The following is a 23359-nucleotide window of genomic DNA, read 5'->3' on the forward strand; positions in this document are numbered from 1 at the left end:
TGTGGATCCTGCACTACAGAGAATAACTTAGTTACCTCCTAAGCCCTTCCTTACACTGCACTTAAAAAGAAACCTACTCTATGTGCAAACTCAACTCCCTTCAGGAGAAAAGAACACTTAAGTTACACAAGTCCGCCAAGCATCCAAGAAAATATCACCAGGTCTCACACTCAGCACTTACACACTCTATACTTTCCTTATAGAGTTCCCCAGGCCTTCCTTCTGACACCACTTCCTCTTAATTTTAGACTCACCCTAACAATTTAAACATCAGGTGTTGGAGGCAGCAATTTAGAATAGGAGGAGGTCAGACTGCTCCATGTAAGCCTTGTGACAGCAACAAGAAGAAACAACTGACAGTCTGACCTCCAGGAAGTGGATGAAAACAATTTTACAAAGTGGAGGGAAGGGGGATGACATAGAAACTCAAAATAAGTAGCAGCCTAGGCCATTCAAGGTAGGGACAAACAGCTTTGCTAGCCTTGAGAGCATCTCCATAATACAGGACAATACAGTAACTAATGTAAAAGAAAATTATGTTCAATATATTTTGTAGCAAAATTCCATATAACAATAGAATCTTAGATTGTCAGAGTAGAAAGACACTTAAGACAGCATCCCAGCCTAATTCCTTTACTTTACAAGGAAGGAAACAACGTACAGGGGTACACAGGTCCAAGGTAGAGTCAAGACAAGAGGGCAGCCCAGCTGGTCTAGTGCTCCTTCCACATGGACGCCCTGACACTGATGCCACTGAGTGGAAGGAAAAGAGACAGTGCATCACATTTAATCATTCATTGTGTCCATGTTTTTGATATCTCTCTTTTTGCTTCCTTGCATTGATTTTACTCCCTTCAAAAGGAGAAGAGGGCTTCCCTGGTGGCGCAGTGGTTGAGAGTCCGCCTGCCGATGCAGGGGACATGGGTTTGTGCCCCGGTCCGGGAAGATCCCACATGCCACGCAGCGGCTGGGCCCGTAAGCCATGGCTGCTGAGCCTGCGCGTCCGGAGCCTGTGCTCTGCAACGGGAGAGGCCACAGCAGTGAGAGGCCCGGGTAAAGCAAAAAAAAAAAAAAAAAAGGAGAAGAAACTTGTTCTCTTTAGTCACAAAAGAGTGAACAACTTTTCCCTGATTTGTGATGAGAGAACCTCAAGGTTGGCTCTTAACAAATTTGGGACTGAAAGTAAAGTTTACTTTGAGTTCCCTTCTACCTCCTCCTATATCCCATTCCTGGTGTGTTTCCTCCAAGCTGTCTTATGTCTGTCCTTCCACTTGGTACCCCACCCATTGGCCCCAAATCCAGAATTCCTAGTACAGTGTAGAATATTCTCCCAACTTCCAGAAGTTTGGTGTATTCCCTGTCTCTTTCTAATTTGATCTCTAATTCTATAAAACAAAAAAATGAGGCAATATACCAGTGTTTCTCAAATGTAAGTGGGGAGCTTGTTAAAATGCAGATTCCTGGTCTCCATCTCCCGAAACTACAATTCAACAGATGACTCTGGTGGAAGGCGGCCCTGACCCACTTTGGAAAACACATGACTTCTGCTTGCCTCTCCAGCCTCGGACCCTCCCAGTCCCCCCAGGCACATCCCACTCCACCCAAAGCTTCGTACTGTCTCTCCCCACCATGTCTTTGCCTCATGTTCCACCTTCTGAGTGCAGTTAATTCCTCCGTATACCTCAAGAACAGCTGAGGCACATGTATCTCTGCTCCCCTTGTTCCTGTACGTCTCTGGATTATTGAGCTTATACAGCCTACGACGTGAGCTGATTTCCTGGTGTAGCTCCCCTTGAAGGCAGGGCCCTGCCTTACTTGTCTTTTTTTAGTCCCAGCACTTGGCACCTTCCCAAGCACACAGTAGGCACTCTAAAAGTGTTCATTAAATTATCTTTTGTATGCGCTAAATTTCCTGGTTAATAACTAGTCAGTTATTTATATTTGCATTGTTATCACCCACCCGCCCGCCAGTATAGTACAGGATTTCCGAGGGTCGCTTGAGGCATCACTCTCAAATGAGGAACACCTTTTGTAACAGGTAAAAATGAAAGAGAAGAAGGCTAGTATAACCTAACCCTGCTGCCATCAATTGTGGGGTCATAACGAGTTAGATCCATGTTCACTCGGGATATCCTGACACCTAAGGAACAATGACAGAGACACATACAATAACCGGGAGTTTTCCTAATGAAAAGGATCAGCTTCTAATAGTTCCTTAGAATTAGTTCTGGCATTCATTCAGGTTAAAAAGTTTTCCAGAAGTGAAGCTGGAACACATTAGAACTTTGAATTGATTCATTTATATAAAACCTCGCCTATTTGTTCTAAGGTCCCAGAGATTTCCAGTATTCTCTACCCAAGATGGTTAACCACCAGAAGTTTAGCTCATCTTCTGAAATCCATCATCCATGTGTGTGTCCCATGCAGGTGTCTGCTATGCAGAGTTTGGAGTCCGCGTCCCCAAGACCACCGGGTCGGCCTACACCTACAGCTATGTCACCGTAGGGGAGTTTGTGGCGTTTTTCATCGGCTGGAACCTGATCCTGGAGTACCTGATTGGCACCGCGGCCGGCGCCAGCGCTCTGAGCAGCATGTTTGACTCACTGGCCAACCACACGGTCAGCCGCCGGATGGCGGACAGCGTGGGGACCCTCAACGGCCTGGGTGAGACTGCCACAGACTCTAACCCCAACATGCAAACTTGCTGAGCCAAATAAATGGGTTCCTCTTTCAGGATGCAATTTGGCAAAATGTATCCAGGGCCTTAATACATTTTTTGCCAAGTAATTCCCCCTCTGAATCTATCCTAAGGAAATTATTCTAGTTTCCATAAAAGCTTTATATGAAAAGATGTTCATCACAGCCTTATTTATAATAACAAAACATTAGAAACAGCTTAAACATTCTACAGTGATTACATAAACTAGGGCAGCTAGTTTATGTAATCTATAAACTATAGAGCTAGCAATTAAAAGGAAGACCAGGAAGACTGCTGTAATAGCATGGAGTATGTTTTTGATGCGATGCTGTATGACAAAGGATACAAACTGGACGTGCATCATGTTAATAACTATATAAAAATAAAACTAATACAGGAAAAAGAACTATAAGGAACTTCTCCAGTGGTTTCCTTAGAACATTTTTAAAATTTTTCATAAAAAAGCAGGCATTAATTTTTAAATAAGAAAATATATTTCTAAAAGAAACAGAATGGATGAGTAACCGAAATGAGTGAATATTAAATAATCAGAAGCTCATGTAACAAACACCTTGACACTTCAGGCTCTGAGCCTCACTTACAACCCACTTTCCATCCTGATGTCTGACTATCCCTTTACATTCAAGGGAAGCTAAACAGTAGTTGAGGAGGCTTTGGGGTCTTGCCCCAGAACTTCCAGGGACTAATTCAGGGGCTGCATGCAAGTCATTTGACTTTGGTGCCCCTATCTCAGAAGAACTGACCAAAATGCTGAGCACCTAGATACCATGAGAAGATAAAAAATATGAAGACCACATTTTCTCAGTATAATGATTTCATAGAATCTTAGGTCTGAAAGTGTCCTCCAAAATCAGGTAGCCCGCCCTTTCACTTTACAGATGAGGTCCGGAGAAAGGTGGTCACAGGCAAGAGTTCAGCTGAAATCCAGGAGCGTGACTGTAGAGGCAGTGCCGTCTCCACTCTATAGAGGGCAGGAGTCCACTGGCCAACAGACAAGACCAGAAAAGGCGGGGCATGTTCTCCGGCCATCTTCTCCGCAACCACATTCACTCAAATGGAAAGAACACCCTTCTTCCAATAATTTTCAAGACACGTATTTCTAAATTTGCTAACAAAGAGAAATTTATGGACTATAAACTAAACAACAATGAAGATAAAACAGTTCAAATAACATGTCAGATCCATATATACATCTGAATGTCCTGGGACAGTCCTGACTTTGGATGTTTCATGCGATGGTTCCATAGGCACTGCTGTAATTGTCGTATCATGTGTCCCAATTTTTGGTCCAGGATATTAGGCCGCCTCACCTATATACCAAAACCTTCCCATTTGCAAATAGACACCTGTGGACCACAGTGGACGTGAACACACACACACAAACACACACACACACACACACACACACACACACAGAGTTCCTTCTCCCTCCGTAACAAACTGACCACCTTTCTCTGAGCTGAGTGCAGATGCACCGGGGTAGGCCTGGGATTTTTTCTCCCTGGACAATATTAGCTCATGTCTTTCCACTCTAGGGAAAGGAAAACAATCATACCCGGACCTTCTGGCTTTGGTGATCGCAGTCATCGTCACCATCATTGTCGCACTGGGGGTGAAGAATTCTGTGGGCTTCAACAACGTACTCAATGTGCTGAACCTGGCAGTGTGGGTGTTCATCATGATTGCAGGCTGCTTCTTCATCAATGGGAAATACTGGTCTGAGGGCCAGTTCTTGCCCCACGGCTGGTCAGGGGTGAGTTCATTCCTAAATCCCAGTGTACCTGTTGCACGCTCTGCCATCCACCCTGTGACAGTCTGAGACATACTTTCAAGAAAATGCTGCTTGTCTCATAACCTTCATGGCACTCTTTTCATCACCTTTTATCTGAATTTAATTGGAATGCTCTGAAGAAGAGGTTCTTTTTTATTTATTTGTTTCACAAACATTTGAGATCCTATTTTATGTGGAAAACAATAATAGACTTGAAGTTTTGGTCACTTGCAATATACCTAATATTACGCTAAATGCTCTGCATATAATATCTCATTTAACCTTCCTAATAACCTTGCAAGGAGGATATTTACATTCTGGTCTTACAGATGAAAAAAACTCACACTCAGAGAGGTCAAATGACTTGCTATTACGCACACAGTGTAAGTGCCCGAGTCAGGACCCAAAGCCAGGACTGTCTGACTCCATAGCCTGTACATGAACAGCTCAGTCCTACAGAATCTCTCTACAGTCTATTCAGACAGTCCGTAAATACACAAGGCAGTAAAGGAGGCCGGGAGAGTGGGCAGGTGAGGAAAGCATGAGTGTTGCCTGGGTATGGAAAAAGAAAAGAACAGTTTTCAAATCTAATCCCAACATTTGACCCAAGGTGGAGAGTTCTGCTGGGGTCTGAGAGCAGAGAAGCCCACCTGGTGTGGTCTGTGGGTTGACAAGAGAGTGCGCTGGACCAAAAGCACATTTTCAGATCTCATTCCTGTGACCTGATGGTGTGGTTTATGCTAAAGAAAGATGGGAAGGTCCGAGTGGCAAATTCTTTATACTGAGAAGTACTAGTTCTAAGTCGCACCTGGATTCTTTCTCTAGCACGACTAAAAATGCTTACTTTATGGATTTATTGGTAAAATTCACCAGCTCATTCTTCTTTTTTTCAAATAGTAGAATATAAATCAGAGAATTTTGAGTTAGAAGGGATCACAGAGGTCACCTGGTCCCAACCCCTCACTTAACAGGTAAATAAACTGAGGCTGGGAGAGGCACACCCACCCAGAATCAGTGACAGAAGCAAGTCCAGGATGCCACCAGTTTTGCTTTTGTAGATTTTGCTTACACTGGTTTTCCTCCAAGAGGTCCAGGGACCAGAAATAGCTCTTGGAGAACACTCAAAATAACTTCTGTGTATTCTAAACCATGCCACGCTGTTCAATGCAGAGAAACAAGCAAGGAAGCAATTTAAGCCAAGATTTCTAGTCTTCTGCTTATCAGTAAGAATTCTGCAGACTTCATCCCTCCCTCTTGAAGTGAATAAATCCTAAAACTGGTTAAAACCAGAAGAAGAGACAAAGAAACACTGTTAACCCCATTCTGGATTCCCAAGCCTATATTTTCTTATGATACAAATCGTTCCCTTCCTATCAAATAAGAAAAAAACAAATTGTAATAATGAAAAAGAAAGAATGTTTTCCCAGAACTCAACTGCATTTTCATCATAGCACATGAAAATGTTCTCACCATTTTCTTAACAATGTAAGAAATTACTGGGTCATGGACCTACTACAAGACTTCGGCCAACAGTTAACTTCTGTGCTTTCAGGTTTTCTCATCTATCAAGTGGTAAAACTAAAGACAACCAAATGTTTGCAAAAAAAGAATAAAAGCTTAGATGTTTTTATGTGCACATTGTGTGGTTAGCAACAGCGATCATGACAGGAGGATGGAGTTAGAATTTACCCACTACCTGCTGGGTGCCCAGCATTCTGCTCTATGAATATTATCTCACTCTTAAAACAAAACTTTAAAGCAGCTGCTGCTATCCCCAACTTACAAATAGAGAATTCAAGGCTCAGAGAAGCTGGGTAACTTGCCTAAAGTCATTTAGCTAGTCGGTGCCAGGACTGAAATTCCCACCCAGGTGTGTGGCTCCAGAGTCCCTTCCACTACACTGAGTGCCTATGTATGATGACCCCTCCCTTCTGAGCCGCCTTTTAAAAAAAAGTAAGAATGTAATTAATCTGACATGTCACATTTTCATTTCCTTTAAGCCTTCACAAAGTCCTGGGGTCTTGGAGCTAGAAGGAGCATTAAGATGGGGGTATAGTTAAGCAGGCCCAGGCCAAATGTGCATTTTTACTAAGACATCATATCAAAGCAATTCGAAAACTCTTCTTAATGACTCAGATCATGTTTAATTTTCAAAATCTCCCTAAGAACTTATCTAAACGGCACACACTGTAGTCTAGGCCCCATGTGAAGACTGGAAATAGTCAATATCTTCTGTGTAAATACCCTTTGCCCATGCTGAAGAAGATGAACCAGTCTTTTAGCTCTTCCTTTTGTGCTTTGTTCTGGGGTCTTTATTCTCTTTGGGGGCATCTCCTCTCCCTGCTCAGGGGCTCCACATCCTTCCTCAGTCAGGAGCTGCCTCATCACGGAAGGAGCTAAGCAAGCTAGGCTTAGGGGCTTCCCATTTACCCAATCCCAGGTCTCACTAGCTTCTACAGCAAGAAAAGAAAATCGGAAATCAAGGCATAAAAAAGAAAGGAAGGATGCCATCCCTAACCATTTTTTCCTTATGACATACTCTTTCATACACACTTTTCGTTTAATCTTCACCACAGCCTTGCAAGATAAGTACAATGATCTCCACGTTTACATCAAAATAACTGAAGTTTAGAAAAGTTAAGATCACAGATCTAGACTGTTATAGAGCTGAAATTCAATCCCAGTCCTAGATGAGCCAAAGCCCTTATTTACTCCATTACGCCCAGGTTTGCACGCATCAAACCAACTGTCCTTTTTGGCACCTTTGGCCACTGACCTCACTCCAACCCAAACGTCTACCTGGAGTAGGCTTGTCATTGGTCACCAAAAAAGCTTGGCTGGGATTTTGGATTTTTCGCTGCAAATCCATATTCCCTGCAAGAAATTCAAATGTATGTCCTAGTGGCTGTGCCTAAAAACATCATCTGAGCACAAAGGACAGCCCAGTGTGAAGATGATGCTGACTCATCCTCTCTGCTGTCTGCCTGGCCTTGGATTTCTGCATTGTACATTTCCTCCACAGCCGACTGCCTAGACCTGTTCTTTCTTGACTTTGGTTTCAGGTTGCTTTTCCAGTCCAGCAAGGCCAGTCTGAATATGGAGGCTATTTTTTAAGATCTGACACCTTCTCATGAGAATGTCATCCACCAAGTGAATAAACACACTCCCTACTGTCATCTGACAATTGTCAACAAAATCGAGTTGCCTACTTGGCAGTTTCATGAACTTCTTCACTCCTTAAGGAAATTCTGACCCACCCCGACAAAGGAACTAGTGCAGAGTTCCAGTCCACTTTCTTCTTCAATCCTTTTAGGTAGGACGGGATGGAGGAAACCACTGTGGACAGAGTGGTTTATAAGGATACCATTACATGACTTGAAACAATTTTCAAGGACTCTGAAAGAGTTAAAGAGCAATCCATCCTCTGGCCATAGACCCCTCAGAAGCCTACTCTTTCCCTGCTCCAACCACTTCCTTCCAAAGAAAATAGCATAAGGAATGGTTTACTCACTTACAGGTTCTGGGTCAAATGCTTCTTTGGTCTTGAAGAGCTTAAGAACAACAAACACTTTTTTTCCCTATATCAAGTAACTGCTGGCCCTCAGCTGAACCCCTGCTTCCATCTGCAATTCCTCAGCTCTTGAACATTGTTGGATGCGTATTCGCTATATGTTATTTGTTCTCGATGCTATCTTATGGTTTCTCTTTAACCAAATAAGACACTCTACCAGCACAAATAGCTCCCAGGAAAATGGTTCAGAGCAAGTATTTGTGGGGAATGCTGACAGCCTCCAAACAAAGGAAAACCTGTTTCCCATGTCTCCACATCTGAATCCACTTGTTGGAACGTATTAGCACATTCCACTGTCGCTGTGGACAGGCTGCTAATAGATCTGGAGCATGAGGGTGGAAGGAAATGCTGTTAAAGTTGGAGTTTTGTCTTGTGACCTTGAGAGTGAATTATAAAAATGTGCCTAATTATCTCCTAGGCACATCTGGCAGACACGCCAAGGCAGAATACAGAGAGCTGCCGCATCCTAATGCCTCTCAAATATCAGCAAGGCACGAGGGCCAGCGTTTAGGGATCCCAGACGCTGAGTAGCAGGCCAGCAATGACATTCTTTTGTCAACTAATTAAGCAACGGCCCGCCAGCAACTGAGGGGCGTGCTGTTTCCCCACAAACCTCTGTAGAGGGAAGGAGCCATCTGGATCGCCTGGCTGAGCAGCTACACCAGGTGGACTTTGGAAGACAATTTCCATTAATGTCATCAAATAAAAATCAATATTGGTTTTTTTTTATTTATATAAAACATTAAAGGAAAGTTAGGATAAAGTACAGATGAACCCAGAAACACACACACACACACACACACACACACTTCACCCACCAATTTAATTCACAGATGCTCACCCCTAGGTACCACACACATTCTTTCATGCATGGAAGTGTATCCTAATCGTAAATACCAGAGGCCGGATCTGAGATCTGGGTAGAGTGAAGTGGAAAGCATTTTTAGTGGGTATTTGGGTAGAGACACACCCATACACAGTTTCATTTCATGGTTCTTTTGTATTTACCAGAAATTATTTGCTTACAAGGAAGAAGAACTTATTCAAACTAACTCAGGTAAAAAGGTGACCCTATTTGCTAATTGTGTTATCTTTTCTTACATAATCTGTTTATTTAATCTATATCTTGTTAGGCCAGAGTCTGTTTGATCTTGGCAGGTGCGCTGATTTTTCCCTATTTGCCCACAGTCCCCAGATCCATTCTCTACCCCTCATGCTCTGTTCTGTGCTCCAGAAGACCCCCTGCTGGTTGCTTCCTGTTGGGTTTAGCCAATGGGAGGTATCATCAGATCAGAAGGTGAGAAGAGAACAAGGCCAGGGTATTTCTTCCTCACTTCTTCCCAGCCCTGACCCCTAGAGTGCCTGCACTGAAATCATTCATTTGAACCATCTGAGTTAAATTCCGTGTCCTGCCTATCGCAGTAGAACCTCCAGATGTCCTACCTTTGATCTGTTTAGTCTTTCTTCAACCATAATTTCTTTCTAGTTCTACACATGCAAGTTCAGGCTAACAGATATTCTCTTTGCAAACTTATTCTCTCTCTTCCCAACTTGATCATAGTTAATTTTCTGGTATCTAATCATTATCAGTAATTGCCATCCATTCTTTCATTCATCTGGGAAATAGTAGCATCCGTGTTTTACAAACAATATAGATATTTATTAATCTTGTTCAGTTTGTTACCACAGTCAAGGTAGCATTTCGGGTCGTGCAGCGTCCTCTAGACTCCAAGCCCCAGGAAGTCAAGCTCAGAGTGCTTTTTGCACATAACTGCATCCACATCACCAAGCACAGTTCCTGGTTCTTGGGAACAGTTAATAAAATGTGTCAAGTTCTAAAAGAAAAAATAAGGAGGACGAGGAAGAGGAGGAGGAATTTGTGCCCTTGGTTTCATCTGTTCTAGAAAAACTTATAAAAGTAATAAAAATACTACTGATAAGAGGAATATTTATTAAGTACCTATTGTGTTCTATGACTGTGGTTGACTGTATTATCTCATTTAATCCCTGGAACAATCCAATGAGCTTTATTTCCATTTAAGTGATAAAGAAAATGAGACCCCAAGGGGCTAGGAACTTGTTCTAGGTCACCAAGCTAGTACCTGGCAGAACCAACCTAGGTCTGACAGTCTACAGAATCTGCACTCCTAACCAAGTCCTATGCCACCCATTTGCATGGCTCTGTGATTCCCTCTGAAGCCTTCAAAATTGGAAGGTGTCCCTCCAATTCTGTCTGGAGGTATCTTCCACTGAGTCTTCTTTTTCAGTTAGACATCCCCTGGTCCTCAGTTAATCTTCATATGGCATGGTTTACAGACCTCTCACCTTTTTCCAGGGTAGACTGGCCCTATAGTTCTTATTTAGGACCTTCCTACCCACCTATCCTCAGCAGGGAGCTCTTGCAGTATCTATGACCTTTCCATCCAGCACTGATCACACCAAGTGGGCATAGCACCGTAGCCGTGGGACATCCTAATCGGGAGCAATGCATCTTTAGACTGATTGTCAGAGAAGGTCACTGTATGATTTACAAGAGGGGTGTGTGTGTGCGCGTGTGCGTGTGCGTGTGCGTGTGTGTGTGTGTACGGGAAGAAAGATGTTAAAGGAAGAGAAGACAGGACTGTTTTCTGGAAGCTGTCTTAAAGCAAGGCTTTCCTTGATTGGAGCAGCTTAGCGAGCCTACAGTCCCAGTAATCATTCATCCCTGAACACCAGAGACATTTGTTAGACAAATGAAAACAAGCACGTTTCCAAACCTGTGAACCTCCACATACGATGAGGTGAGATCTGTTTGACCTTCTTGTCTGGATGCCAAAGACACTTTCCACGTCCTCAAATGGAGGACTTCGCTGGTGTGAAATTGGGAGTTATCTCCTCTCCCAGAAAGTACCCCTCTGGTGACAACTGCTTGTTTGAGAAGTTCTTTCTATTAGAATAGATCAGGAGTTCTTAGATTTTTTTGTGTGCAGTAGACTCCTTGGCAGTCTGGTGAAGCCGATGGACCCCTTTTGAATTATGTTTATACTATGTATAAATTGTGTTTATAAATGAATAACCTAATTACATAGGAGTTCGAAAGAAATCAATTACAGTTAACCTATGAACAACACGAGTTTGAACCAAGCGGTTCCACTTAGGTGGATTTTTTTTCAAAAGTAAATACTACAGTACTACACTGGTCAGTGGTTGGTTGCATCTGCAGATACAGAACCACAGATATGAAGGAACCGAGTACATGGGGGAACCACAGATACAGAGGGCCAGTATAAGTTATACTCAAATTTTCAGCTGTGCTGTGGTTGGCACCCCTAACCCCCATGTTGTTCAAGGGTCAATTGTATATTGAAATATAGTTATAAAAATATTTTTAAATTGTGATATAACAATGTGCTTTGTTATCAGTGCTTTAAATATTAATATCTATGTCTAATAACTGACATAAATTGGAAGTCACAATGAGCACAAGTGGTATTTCAAGATCTCTGCAACAACTAATACGATGGGAAAACAGCTGATTGCTATTGGTGACAAAGTCACAGGTACTGTTAGTCACCTACACTCATAATTGAAAGAAATGATAACATTCAGTTGAAGGGTAGTGAAAAGAAAGATGTATTTTTTTCTCTGAAAAATTCTCAGACCCTCCCCCATGCGAATTGCATGGACCCCAGAATAAGAACTTCCAGTTAGAGAACTGAAGCATTAAAGTCCTGACAGGAGAGACTGTAGAAGAGACCAACTCATTTTACAGATGAGCAAAGGTTGCTTTTGAAAGTTTGACACAATCTTCTATTTTGTGATGTTCCTTGTGGGTTCCAGGTTTTCGTCTTTTACCTATTGAGAAGTCAGTAGGAAAGGTAAGAGTGAAAATTTAGGGACAGGTGTCTGCCTGGCACGTGTTTAGAATTTCATCATTTATAAACCGAATATGGAGAAAAGGAAAAAATGGTCAGTCCACAATGAGCCTCACTCCTGGCCCCCTGGCTAGAGCTTGCAGGTTGCCAAATGCCCTCACCCCATACACAAAAGCCCAGAAAAATCTCTTTCATCTTCCCCAAATGGGACACCCCCAAGCATTCAAAGAGGCACATTTCTTACTTTCAGCTGATAATGAGAATGCTAAGGTGGGAAAACATAATTTAAACTTCGAGAGGTTCTTTGGAAGAAAGTCACACACTCCTCAATGGAAGATTTTCACTGCTTGACTCATCAAGTCACAGCCATCCTTGGGATCATACAGGCCCCTGTCAGACAGGCATCCAGCAGATGTCACTGGGTACCACCTCCTCAGCTTCACACTGCCTCCCTCCTCCTCCTGCCCCTGCCCTGTAGCCCAACAAGGCCACTCAAGCCCCCAAAAGGAACAGCAAAATCAAATTGTCTCTACCTGTCTTCCCATGAAAGACACTACACGATTTGAAGATCTGAAAATCTTTTATATCGTTTCACATCTGGAAGATGCCCTGGAAATGATCTGCCAGGGTCACTAATGGTAATCTGCGCAGGACAATATGTGCAAAAGCATCTGCGCCCCTACACTAAATGCCAGAAGCGCCCGCCCCATGTCTCTGTCGGTCACAGGTACCTCCCTACATTTCCAAACATCTCCTAAGGGCAGTCATACGGACCCTGGTTGTGATTGAGAGCCACTGAATGAAAACAGAGCACAAAGAAGTTAATGAGTTCCCCAAGACATAGGGATAGCCAACTTACTGATTTATTTGTAACCCCACTTACTTCCAAAAATTATTTGAATGTGTTGAATGACCTCGTTTTTATTTGGATATAATCCTTCTTATCTTCATGTTACACATGGGGGAATTTCCCAGTGTCACACAGCTAGAAAGTAGAGATCAGAACTCAAGCGTTGAGCACAAGTTCTACCACGTTACTCCTTCTACCACTCAGTACTGTTTGCCGGGCACCAGGCAACTCTGGGGACCACGTCAGGCCCTGGTGCTGCCCTGACACTTTGAGTCTGATAAATGTCTTCATCCCTACAGGTGCTGCAAGGAGCAGCCACATGTTTCTATGCGTTCATTGGCTTTGACATCATCGCCACCACTGGAGAGGAAGCCAAGAATCCCAACACATCCATCCCTTATGCTATCACTGCCTCCCTGGTCATCTGCCTGACAGCATATGTATCCGTAAGTACCAAATGCTTATGTGACCCTCCTCATGGCCTTTTCATATTTGACCTTAAAATGTGGCTCTGGGACTGGGTGTCCTTCTGTCAGGAAGTAATCCTTTACTTGTGCCTTCTAGGTGTTTGTACACATATGTTTCATGTTGCTCCCTCTTTTTACACTGGCTCAAGCTCACCCCACCCACCAATGACAAGGAGAAAATCAGGGCTCCAAACTGGAGCCGGGAGAAGCCCCAGGTCCTCACTTCAGCCATGGCCCCCATCCCTGCTCCGTCCTATGCACAGGCTCTTGGTGTCCGCTGCTGCCCAGGGGATAGTGTGCAGGGAGTGGGCTGCCGTCCAAGGAGCTCAGATCACAGGCTGGCAGTAACAGGTGGGTGTGCAAGCAGAGGCACTGTGGGCCTCTGCGCTCCCTCCTCAATGCCCTTCTGTCTTCTGGGAGCTTCCCGGCAGCAAAGAGACAAGGCTCTCCCAGGGTGGGGAAAGAGAATTCATCATCCTCTAGAAATGCTTCTCCCTTAAATCTGGGGGGTTGGGGGGTGCAGAGTGGGAGGAGAGGTAATTTCTTTCTGCCAGTTGCTCCCTCTTTTTACACTGGCTCAAGTTCGCCTCTTCAGGTTTCCCTGCCAAGGGAAGTCCTTAGAATGAAGCCTTCAGGCTGTCTCCTGAGGATCACGTCCCTCAGACACTCCTCACACTTCTGATGCGTCATCTCTCAGCTCCCATCCCAGAATTTCTATCACAGAAATAGTTCAGCCACATGCAACATCCCCCTCAGCCCCTGGCAGTGGAGAGGACCAGCTGGTAAGCCGACAGATGTGTGGTTACACAAATCCCCCCAAGTCCTGGAGGTCCAACTCACTTCAGCCACCACAATTATCATAGAAAGAGCCAGCAGCCAGGGTGCACGCGTCAGCCCTGCTGCTCCTGCTGCCACGGCATGCGACAAGAACCTCTTCACAACCCCTACCAAAAAAACCGGAAAGACACCTTTAGCAACAACCTGAAGAAACCAGGCCAAAGGATCATTAAGGCAAGCTGCAAAACAGGACTGTCCTGGAAGCCAAAGGAAAACATGAGAGCAGCACTGGATGTGGTTTGCCCACCCAAACCTTTATGGATAGGTCAGTTATCAACCCCCCCGCCCCGCCCCATGCACACACATGCAACTGGCTTCATCTTATCCAACCCTGATTAGCCCTGCAGACAGAATGTTCAGGAGTAGCTGGGGGTGGGGGAAGCAGGCAGGGGTAGCAGCAGAGACACTCTGCTCTGCATTCCCCCTCCCTCATACCTCCCCTCTTCCAGTAGTCAACCGTTGTAGCACACGCAGTAAAGTTAATAATCACAGCTCCTTCCTTAGAAGAGTGCTTTATAGACTACAGAATATGTCTACGCATCTACCAACTTTTGCCTATCCTAATCTAATGTGGGCAGGACACACTCTGAGAGTTGCTGTAAGAATCTATCCCTCTCTCCTCAGGTCTACCCCAATGTTGCTGGGAAAGATTCCCTTTTAGAATGTGTGGGCCCTAACCATGCCTCAGGGGTTGTTTGGTCTTGTGTTGGTCAGCAGGCATCCATTCTACCACCAGGAAAAAGTCCAATTGCTGGGCTGTGGTCATTCATCCTGCTGTCCTCCCTAGTGGCGCATGGCTTCACTGGAGGATCCTGGCTCCTGAGAAACAGGCAAAGAGGTGATCTAGAAATGAACCACTCTCTCCTTTTCAGGCTCTGGACTCCCTCACTGATGCCGGGATTGGCCTTCACAGGCCAGGGGGCACCTGGTCTTATGACTGGTGGCTCCATCACCTGGGGCCAATTATGCCGGGAGGGATGTTACAGCAGATCTATGACATGTGAGGAGAAACAGGTCCTGGTTAAGCAAAGCCATAGTGGTCTTATAGCCCACAGTAGTACTGGATTCCATCCTGATGCCATAATTTACTTCTTGGCCTGCCGGGTTCCTGGGACTGAGCTACAGAGAGGAAATGGAAACATGAGTCCTGTCAGTTAATCGGTTGTGGATCTCCTACGTATTTACCTTTAGAGTTTTGATCTCTGGTCTTTAGGGTAAGATCTAGTACAGTTAAGATCCTGTAGGACCCTGAAAGTATAAAAGAAATGAGACTCTTGTCCATGTGGGCAGGGTGCTCATGGTCACTGCCAGGCCCTGGCTCTAGTGCCTTAGGCTGCAGCTCCTTCCATCGGATAATATCTGCCCTTCATTGAACTATCAGTGTAGCTCTGCTCTCATGGAGCTGAAATACCTGCAGACTTATCCCTCAGATACAAAAGGGTCACAGAGAGATATTACAAATGATTTGGTCTAGTCCACTAAATTCACATGTGGGGAGAAAATACTGAGACCGAGCGTTCCAAAGGCCAAATAACTGGTCTACAGTAAAGGCACGTGCCACGATGTGGCAGATTCCAGCTCCCATGCAGGACCAGGCCTCTTTCCTCTCCTATGGGACCTCCATCCATGCTTCAAACAGACCCCTCTACCTCCAGCCATGTTTCCTCTTGTTTTAACAGGTGAGCATGATCTTAACTCTGATGGTGCCATATTATGCGATTGACACGGAATCCCCGCTCATGGAGATGTTTGTGGCTCGTGGGTTCTATGCTGCAAAATTCATAGTGGCCATCGGGTCGGTTGCAGGACTGACAGTCAGCTTGCTGGGCTCCCTCTTCCCAATGCCGAGGATCATTTATGCCATGGCTGGCGACGGGCTCCTTTTCAGGTAAGGGCTATGCTCGGTGGCATTTATTCTATTCTTCCATGCCTGCCCAGGGAGACTGTCACCCACTGTCAGCCTGACTGTAATTCTGATGTGAGTGCCTGTCACATAGACAATGGAACTTTTCATGTATCTTGGCAAAGGGTTTGAGTGAAATTAGTTTAGGTCCTAAAACAGCCCCTCCGTTTGACTCTGGGTCCACATGTTCAATCTAGCAACAAACTAATATGTCCCCCCAATGGCCCACTCCCCTCTTATTTGACATTGTATAAAGATGATGAGTGCCAAAATGCTACACTGGGTGGCCTCCAGAAGGAAGAACCCATCCCAGGGGCATCTGAGGCTTGCCCTCACATTGAGGCCTGATGACTGCCCTCTCTGAAGCTGAAAAAGTTCACAGTTACAATCAAAGAGAGGATAAGACCCTCTGAACAGAGCCTAATAATAGTAGCAACAATCGCTACCATTTATTGAACATTTGTGTATCCCAGGTATATAGTATCCCATTTAGTCAGCACAATAACTCTATTTTACAGAAGAGTATACTAGATGAATATACTCAGAGAGGTTAAAAAAAAAAACTTGCCCCAAATCCCCCAGCTGCTGGGTGGCGGGGTCAGGATTTGAACCCAGGACTGTCTGATCCCGACAACCAGACTTTTAACCACACCAGTACACTGACACTTCCAGCCCCCTAAGCTGGCTATGAAGTAGCCTATCTGCCCATGGTACAAAGGGGATGTGGCCCCATCTCTTGGTTCCTAGTGTCTACTGTGTGAAGAGCTTGCAGGGAAGGCATTCTTCAAGCGCACAAAACAAGGAGTAAACCTCCAAGGAGCTCTCAGGAGTGCAGAGGGATCCAGCTCAGGGACTTTATCCCTGCCATCGGCTGTCACATTCTGCACCCTTTCCTCCGCATACCCCCTGAGGTCACCACCGAGCTGTGACCTTGGGGGAGCTGGAAAGATCAAGAAAAGGCTGACTAGCTATCTATTTTATATTTGGTAGTGTACATATGTCCATGCCGCTCTCTCACTTCGTCCCAGCTTACCCTTCCCCTCCCCGCAGCCGCATAGCACAGGGAGATCAGCTCCATGCTTTGTGACCACCTAGAGCGGTGGGATAGGTAGGGTGGGAGGGAGGGAGACGCAAGAGGGAGTTGATATGGGGATATATGTATATGTATAACTGATTCACTTTGTTTTAAAGCAGAAACTAACACACCATTGTAAAGCAATTATGCTCCAATAAAGATGTAAAAAAAGATGTTAAAAAAAAAAGAAAAGGCTGACCATAGTGGAGGTGTGACAACTTCACACACCCAAAACGTTTTTCAGCTGTCAAAGAAAACCGAGAGGAAAGATGCTGGCACTCCGAGCACAGTTTATATTCCTGTTTCATGGACTGAAACATGGAAATAAGGGAGGAATGGAAGAGGAGGGAGCAGGGAGTGCCAGAATGAGAGAGGAGGAAGGCGGGAACCTACCTAAGCCTCCAGGAACTGCTAAAGAAGGGTGCCACTCAGTCACCCTTGTTGGTCTTCTCTATCTTCTCCAGTTAGTAAGTGGCTGGATTTAGGTTTCATTCAGGAGCACATGTTCTCAACGACTGTACTACTTTACCAACCAAATCCCTGTACTTCTGTTGTAGAGCAAGTGCTTCTCAAGCTCTGGCATAAATCCGAATCCTCTGGAGGTTTTTTAAAGTGTAGACTTTGTTGGGCCCCACTCCCAGAGAGTCTGACATGGTAGGTCTCAGGTAAAACCTCAGAATACATATTTCTAACGAGTTCCAAGGTGATGCTGATGCTGTTGATCCATGGACCACACTTTGGGTAACACAGGTGTAGAGGACCCCCAAGCAGATGTATGACTTTGCCAAGTATCCCTTCTTCATAGCAAAGCCTATGCTTCAATTTGGATTTCTGAGAATCCCCTAGATTCAATCAACCCATCACATCACATAATGAAGTAGGCACTTTAATAGAGAAGTTCGGCTCAAACTCAAGGAATTAAAGTAAATTCTGTTTAAATTCTACTCCGGGAACCAAATCCTGGGGTAGGGAATAGCAGCTGTATTTAAAGCAGTGAATCCAGAAGTAAGCTGGAGAAACAGGACCAGGAGGTGTTAAACCATGCTGAATCAATCCCCACGTGTAGCTCACCGTGAACCCTCTGCTTGCCCCTCCCTTCAGGTTCCTGGCTCACGTGAGTTCCTACACAGAGACCCCAGTGGTGGCCTGCATTGTGTCGGGGTTCCTGGCGGCTCTCCTCTCCCTATTAGTCAGCCTGAGAGATCTGATTGAGATGATGTCCATCGGCACCCTCCTCGCCTACACCTTGGTCTCTGTCTGCGTCTTGCTCCTTCGATACCAACCAGAAAGTGACATCGACGGGTTTGTCAAGTTTTTGTCTCAGGAGCACACAAAGAAGAAGGAGGGCATTCTGGCTGACTGTGAGAAGGAAGTTGGCTCTCCTGTGAGTGAAGGGGAAGAGTTTTCCGGCCCAGCCACCAACACATGTGGGGCTAAGAACTTACCATCCTTGGGAGACAACGAGATGCTCATAGGGAAATCAGACAAGTCGACCTACAACGTCAACCACCCAAACTACGGCACCGTGGACATGACCACAGGCATAGAAGCTGATGAAACTGAAAACATTTATCTCATCAAGTTAAAGAAGCTGATTGGGCCCCGTTACTACACCATGAGGATCCGGCTGGGCCTTCCAGGCAAAATGGACCGGCCCACAGCAGCTACAGGGCACACGGTGACCATCTGCGTGCTTCTGCTCTTCATCCTCATGTTCATCTTCTGCTCCTTCATCATCTTTGGTTCCGACTACATCTCAAAGCAGAGCTGGTGGGCCATCCTTCTGGTCATTCTGATGGTGCTGCTGATCAGCATCCTGGTGTTTGTGATCCTGCAGCAGCCAGAGAACCCCAAGAAGCTGCCCTATATGGCTCCCTGTCTCCCCTTTGTGCCTGCCTTTGCCATGCTGGTGAACATCTATCTCATGCTAAAGCTCTCCACCATCACGTGGATCCGGTTTGCAGTCTGGTGCTTTGTGGGTAAGCAACTTCCTTTGAAGCCTTGAGAGTTCCCTTCTAAGACCTTGATCAGGCTTATCTCAAAATTACCTCCTAGCTGGGCTGGGCATCACTATTCCAGAGAAATCTGGCTGGTTCTGTGGATCCCTACTTCCTGCTTTAGAGTCAAAAAAGCCAGTTGTGCCCTTTCTGCCTGTTATGATCTTGGTTGTGAGTTTTGAAGAAAGATACTGATCAATCCATCACTTCACTGAATCCTATTACTGGATGTTCTTCTGGTGGATAATTAGTATCATAGAAATTCCACTTAAAATGAATCCACATTTTTAAAAAGGACAAAAATAACATATAAAAATGAGGGTGGGAAAGGCTGATTGGAATTCTTAGAAACTAAAAATTATGAAAAATTTTATTTACCTTACGTTCAACAAAATTAAAATGGCAATCAATCATGCCATGTTTTTTAAATGAGCAAACTATGAATTAAGTATGGGGTTTTAGGCACAGTTTTTTGACAAAATTGTATCATGGCACCATTTAACAGCCCTCACTTTTTGTTGACTTTGCAAAATATTCAAGTTTTTCATTTTTTCCCCAAGATCTTTCTTCATCCTTTGATATTCCGATCATTCTCTTGGGAAGTACCCATCATACCATCATCCTTGTTGCTTTCTCTCCTTCTATTGATAACTGATAGGACTCTGCTGGGTCATCAACGTCCACAGCTTTGAGTGAATTACTATTGCTCTCTCTAAACTCACTTTCACTGCCTTCAGGAAGGCCTGTATCATTCCTAAGATTTCTAGTTTTCCTTTGGGATCAATTTATATTATATTCACATTACATGTTTATCCTATATGACCATCACCGATGTTTACGAAATTGCTGGGGATTGGTGCTCATGATAACTTGAGAGGGATGTTTAAGTGAAGACTAATTTTAAAGGTCCTTAGTTATTATTTTTATATTTCCTATACAACTTGGTAACCCTGGGGTCTCTGGCAACAAATACTTAGCTAAGGAGAGTCCTTAGGTGCTCTGAGGAATAGGAAAGTAAAGAATAAGTAACTCAGCCTTAAGGGAGGCAAGACAAATATGTGTGAATCAACCAGCCTGGGCAAGGCAGCATAGAGAGTCATTGAGTTGTAGCCCATCCACTCCTTGAGGTCAGGGATATGGGTGTTCAACCCGGTGACCTCTGTGCCGGAACATAGTTCGTGCTTAATAAATACCTATGATTGTAAAGCACTCTTCAGATGAGAAAAAGGAAACTTCCAGTCAGAATAGCTGGAAAGGACTTAGGAGGTAGAATTTGAACTGGGCCTATAAGATAGGATTTCGGTAGAGGGAAGTGGGGGGAAAACACAGGATTCAAAGGAAAGAACATATGTCTCCCAGAAGACTCCTCACATCCGAAGGCCATCCTATGCCTTCCTGTAAGCATTTTGTACCAATTTTTCACTACCCTAAGCCTCATCCCTTGTTAGACTTTAAGGGATCTCTTGAGAGGACCCCACCGACTCATGAAAATTCTAAGCATTTATATGATTCATTCACAATCTCTCTTTTCTGTTTAAACATTTTTCCACTGGAACAAGAAGCTAACCAATGGAAAGATGCTATTATGGGTAGAAATGAATGCAGTGGGTAGAAATATTAGAGTCATGTATTTGTCAAGTGAATGAAGGCACAAACACAAATACACATGAATTTATTCATCTTTTCCTGGACTATTTAAGCTAGAAGAAGCCTCCAACATCTAGTACAGTGTTACCCACAGTGTGGTGACTATTCCATTGTTAATATTTGGACCGATTTTAGAGAGTATATGAATGAACTTTAAAAAATATTATATGATTATGATTCACTTTCACAAATACTAGAAAAATATATACATTCCCATGAATCTGGTGATTATTTTTAAATTCTAAAAGTGAGTCAAGGAGATTCAAGATGGTGGAGAGTAGGTGGACATGGAGTTCATCTCTCTCCACGGATGCATCAGGAATACATCTGTAGATGCAACAATTCTCACAGAACACCAGCTGAAAACTAGCAGAAGACCTTGGACACTGGAAAGGACTATAAAGATCCCTGCATAACTGGGTAGGATGGAAAAAAAGAAGGGAGAAGGAGGAGGAGAGGAAGCAGGACAGGACCTGCACCCCAAGGAGAGGAAGCTGAAACAGAGGAGAGAGACCTGAATTGGGGGAAAACCCCTCTCTGACGGGGAAATAGACTGGGACAGACGGGAAGCATTAGAGGCTGTCGGAAGACGGTGAAGTGGCCAGTCTGTGGCAGACAGGGCCGAGTGAGAAACACACAGACGGTCCATACTGTGGACATACGTGCCCGGGACTGGGACATGTATTCACAGGTGTGCAAAGGGGCTGGGAGCTGGTGCATGAGGACTGGAGAACAGGCTCAGAGCGAGAACTGCTGTTGGCTGTGGGGAGACGGACTGAGGGGATGGGAGGGAGGAAATCTGCAGCAGGGAATGCCTAGGGAGGAAGACTGGACTGCCATGGAAGCAGGGTGCTATTGATCAGTCACACACAGGGGGAGAAGCCATTACTGTAGCCTCTCTCTACCTACATGCCAGCACCTGCCAGTGACAATAAAAAAAGCCCCCTCAGGGCTGGCCCTCATGTGCCTTACGCCGGGAGGCAGAAAAGGCCCTCGCTAGGGCCATATCTCTTGCACCCGTGGCCGCCGGCTTCCCTGCACATTTGGCGCCCCTGGGGCTCCCATGATCCAAGCAGTCATACCACCTCTGTGCCTGGTCCTCACAGGGGCAGACCCAAGAGCTCCAAGGCAGACTCAGGACAAGACTCCTGTGGGTGGACCACATGTAGAGGTGGGGATAAAACCAAAGCTGAACCCCAGGGATGGGGTGACTAAGGAAGAAGATGGAAAATCTTTCTACCAGCTGTACAAGCTGCAGATTAAATCCCCACAATCAGTTAGATAGACCCTGCGTCTATAGAATATCTGAGTAGACACTGAGTGTTCCCACAAATGAAAACAGTCTAGGGCTTCCCTGGTGGCACAGTAGTTGAGAATCTGCCTGCCAATGCAGGGGACATGGGTTTGAGCCCTGGTCTGGGAAGATCCCACATACCGTGGAGCAACTAAGCCCGTGCGCCACAGCTACTGAGCCTGCACGTCTGGAGCCTGTGCTCCGCAACAAGAGAAGGCCGCGACAGTGAGAGGCCCGCGCACCGCGATGAAGAGTGGTCCCCGCTCGCCGCAACTAGAGAAAGCCCTCGCACAGAAACGAAGACCCAACACAGCCAAAAATAAATAAATAAATTTATTTAAAAAAAAAAAACAACAGTCTAGCTCTGGCAGCTGTGGACTTTGGAGGCAGCACATGCAGGAACTGGGCCAGATCAGAGCCTGAGTGGTCCCCACAGTGCTCACAGCAGGTCCAGAGACCAGCCCAGAGGCAGAGGAGAGCCTCCTGGGGAGGCAGAGGGGGGCTGTGGCTCACGGCGTGTGCAAGGACACTTACAGCAGACACCCCATGGAAACATAATTATTACTATTGACTTTATTATGTTTTGATTCATTCTGTTGTTGGTTCTAGCTTTTTTTTTGGTTTCTTTTTCTTTCTTTTTTTGTTTCTTGTTGTTTTGGGGGGTTTTCTTGTTTTGTTTATTTAGTCTTTTGGGATCTCTGTTGTATAACTTTTTTAAAATTTTTTTATACATTTCTATTTATACTTTGCTTTTCTGTTGTCCTGTGTTTTTTCCCTTTTTATTTTATTTTATTATCTTTCTAATCATTTTTATCACTTTGTTGTCTCCTTGCTTTCTTCTTCAGTTGGCACACTGCTTTGCTTTTGTTTTTAGGTTATGTGTTTTTGTTACTTTTAATCCTAATTGTTTGATTTCATTTTTGAATTCTATTTGTCTTGTTCTCTGGCTTTTTGTTTTATTTGGCTCTGTTTTTGTTTCTTTTATGTGTGTGTGTGTTTCCTTGTTTCTGTTTCTGTTTGATTTTGTTTTCACCATTTCTCTGGGATTTTGTTTGTCTTTTTTTTCTTTAATATATTTTCTATTTTTTTAAATATTTGTTTCTATGTTGCTTTTCTGCTCTTCTGTCTTCTTTCCCCTTTCTCTTTTTCTCTTTTTTTTAACATCACTTTTGTTGGTTTGCTTTGTTTCTTTGCTTCATTCTCCAGCTGGCACTCTGCTTTGGTTTTGTTTTTTGGTTCGGGGTTTTTGTCAGCTTTCTTCTTAATTGTTTGATTTTCTTCTTGGGTTCTTTTGTTTGTCTGGTTGTTTTGCTATTTGATTTATTTTGTTCTGTTTTTGTTTCTTTGTGTGTGTGCGTGTTTCCTTGTTTCTGT

General features: G+C 44.5%; 1 protein-coding gene across 2 annotated transcripts in view; it reads left to right on the forward strand.

Moving 5' to 3' along the window:
• SLC7A14 (solute carrier family 7 member 14) overlaps window positions 1–23359 on the forward strand; it is a 119065-nt gene that overhangs the window by 76827 nt on the left and 18879 nt on the right. For both annotated transcript variants that reach the window (XM_027111905.1, XM_027111912.1), the window contains 5 exons: window positions 2428–2664; window positions 4255–4472; window positions 13065–13211; window positions 15749–15957; window positions 18149–19026. In XM_027111905.1, the coding sequence (XP_026967706.1) occupies window positions 2428–2664; window positions 4255–4472; window positions 13065–13211; window positions 15749–15957; window positions 18149–19026 (1689 nt within the window). The remainder of the gene's footprint in view (window positions 1–2427; window positions 2665–4254; window positions 4473–13064; window positions 13212–15748; window positions 15958–18148; window positions 19027–23359) is intronic.

The sequence above is a fragment of the Aethalodelphis obliquidens genome, unplaced genomic scaffold (assembly GCF_003676395.1).
Source record: "Aethalodelphis obliquidens isolate GAN/ISIS:26980383/991018 unplaced genomic scaffold, ASM367639v1 scaffold1, whole genome shotgun sequence".
NCBI lineage: Eukaryota > Metazoa > Chordata > Mammalia > Artiodactyla > Delphinidae > Aethalodelphis > Aethalodelphis obliquidens.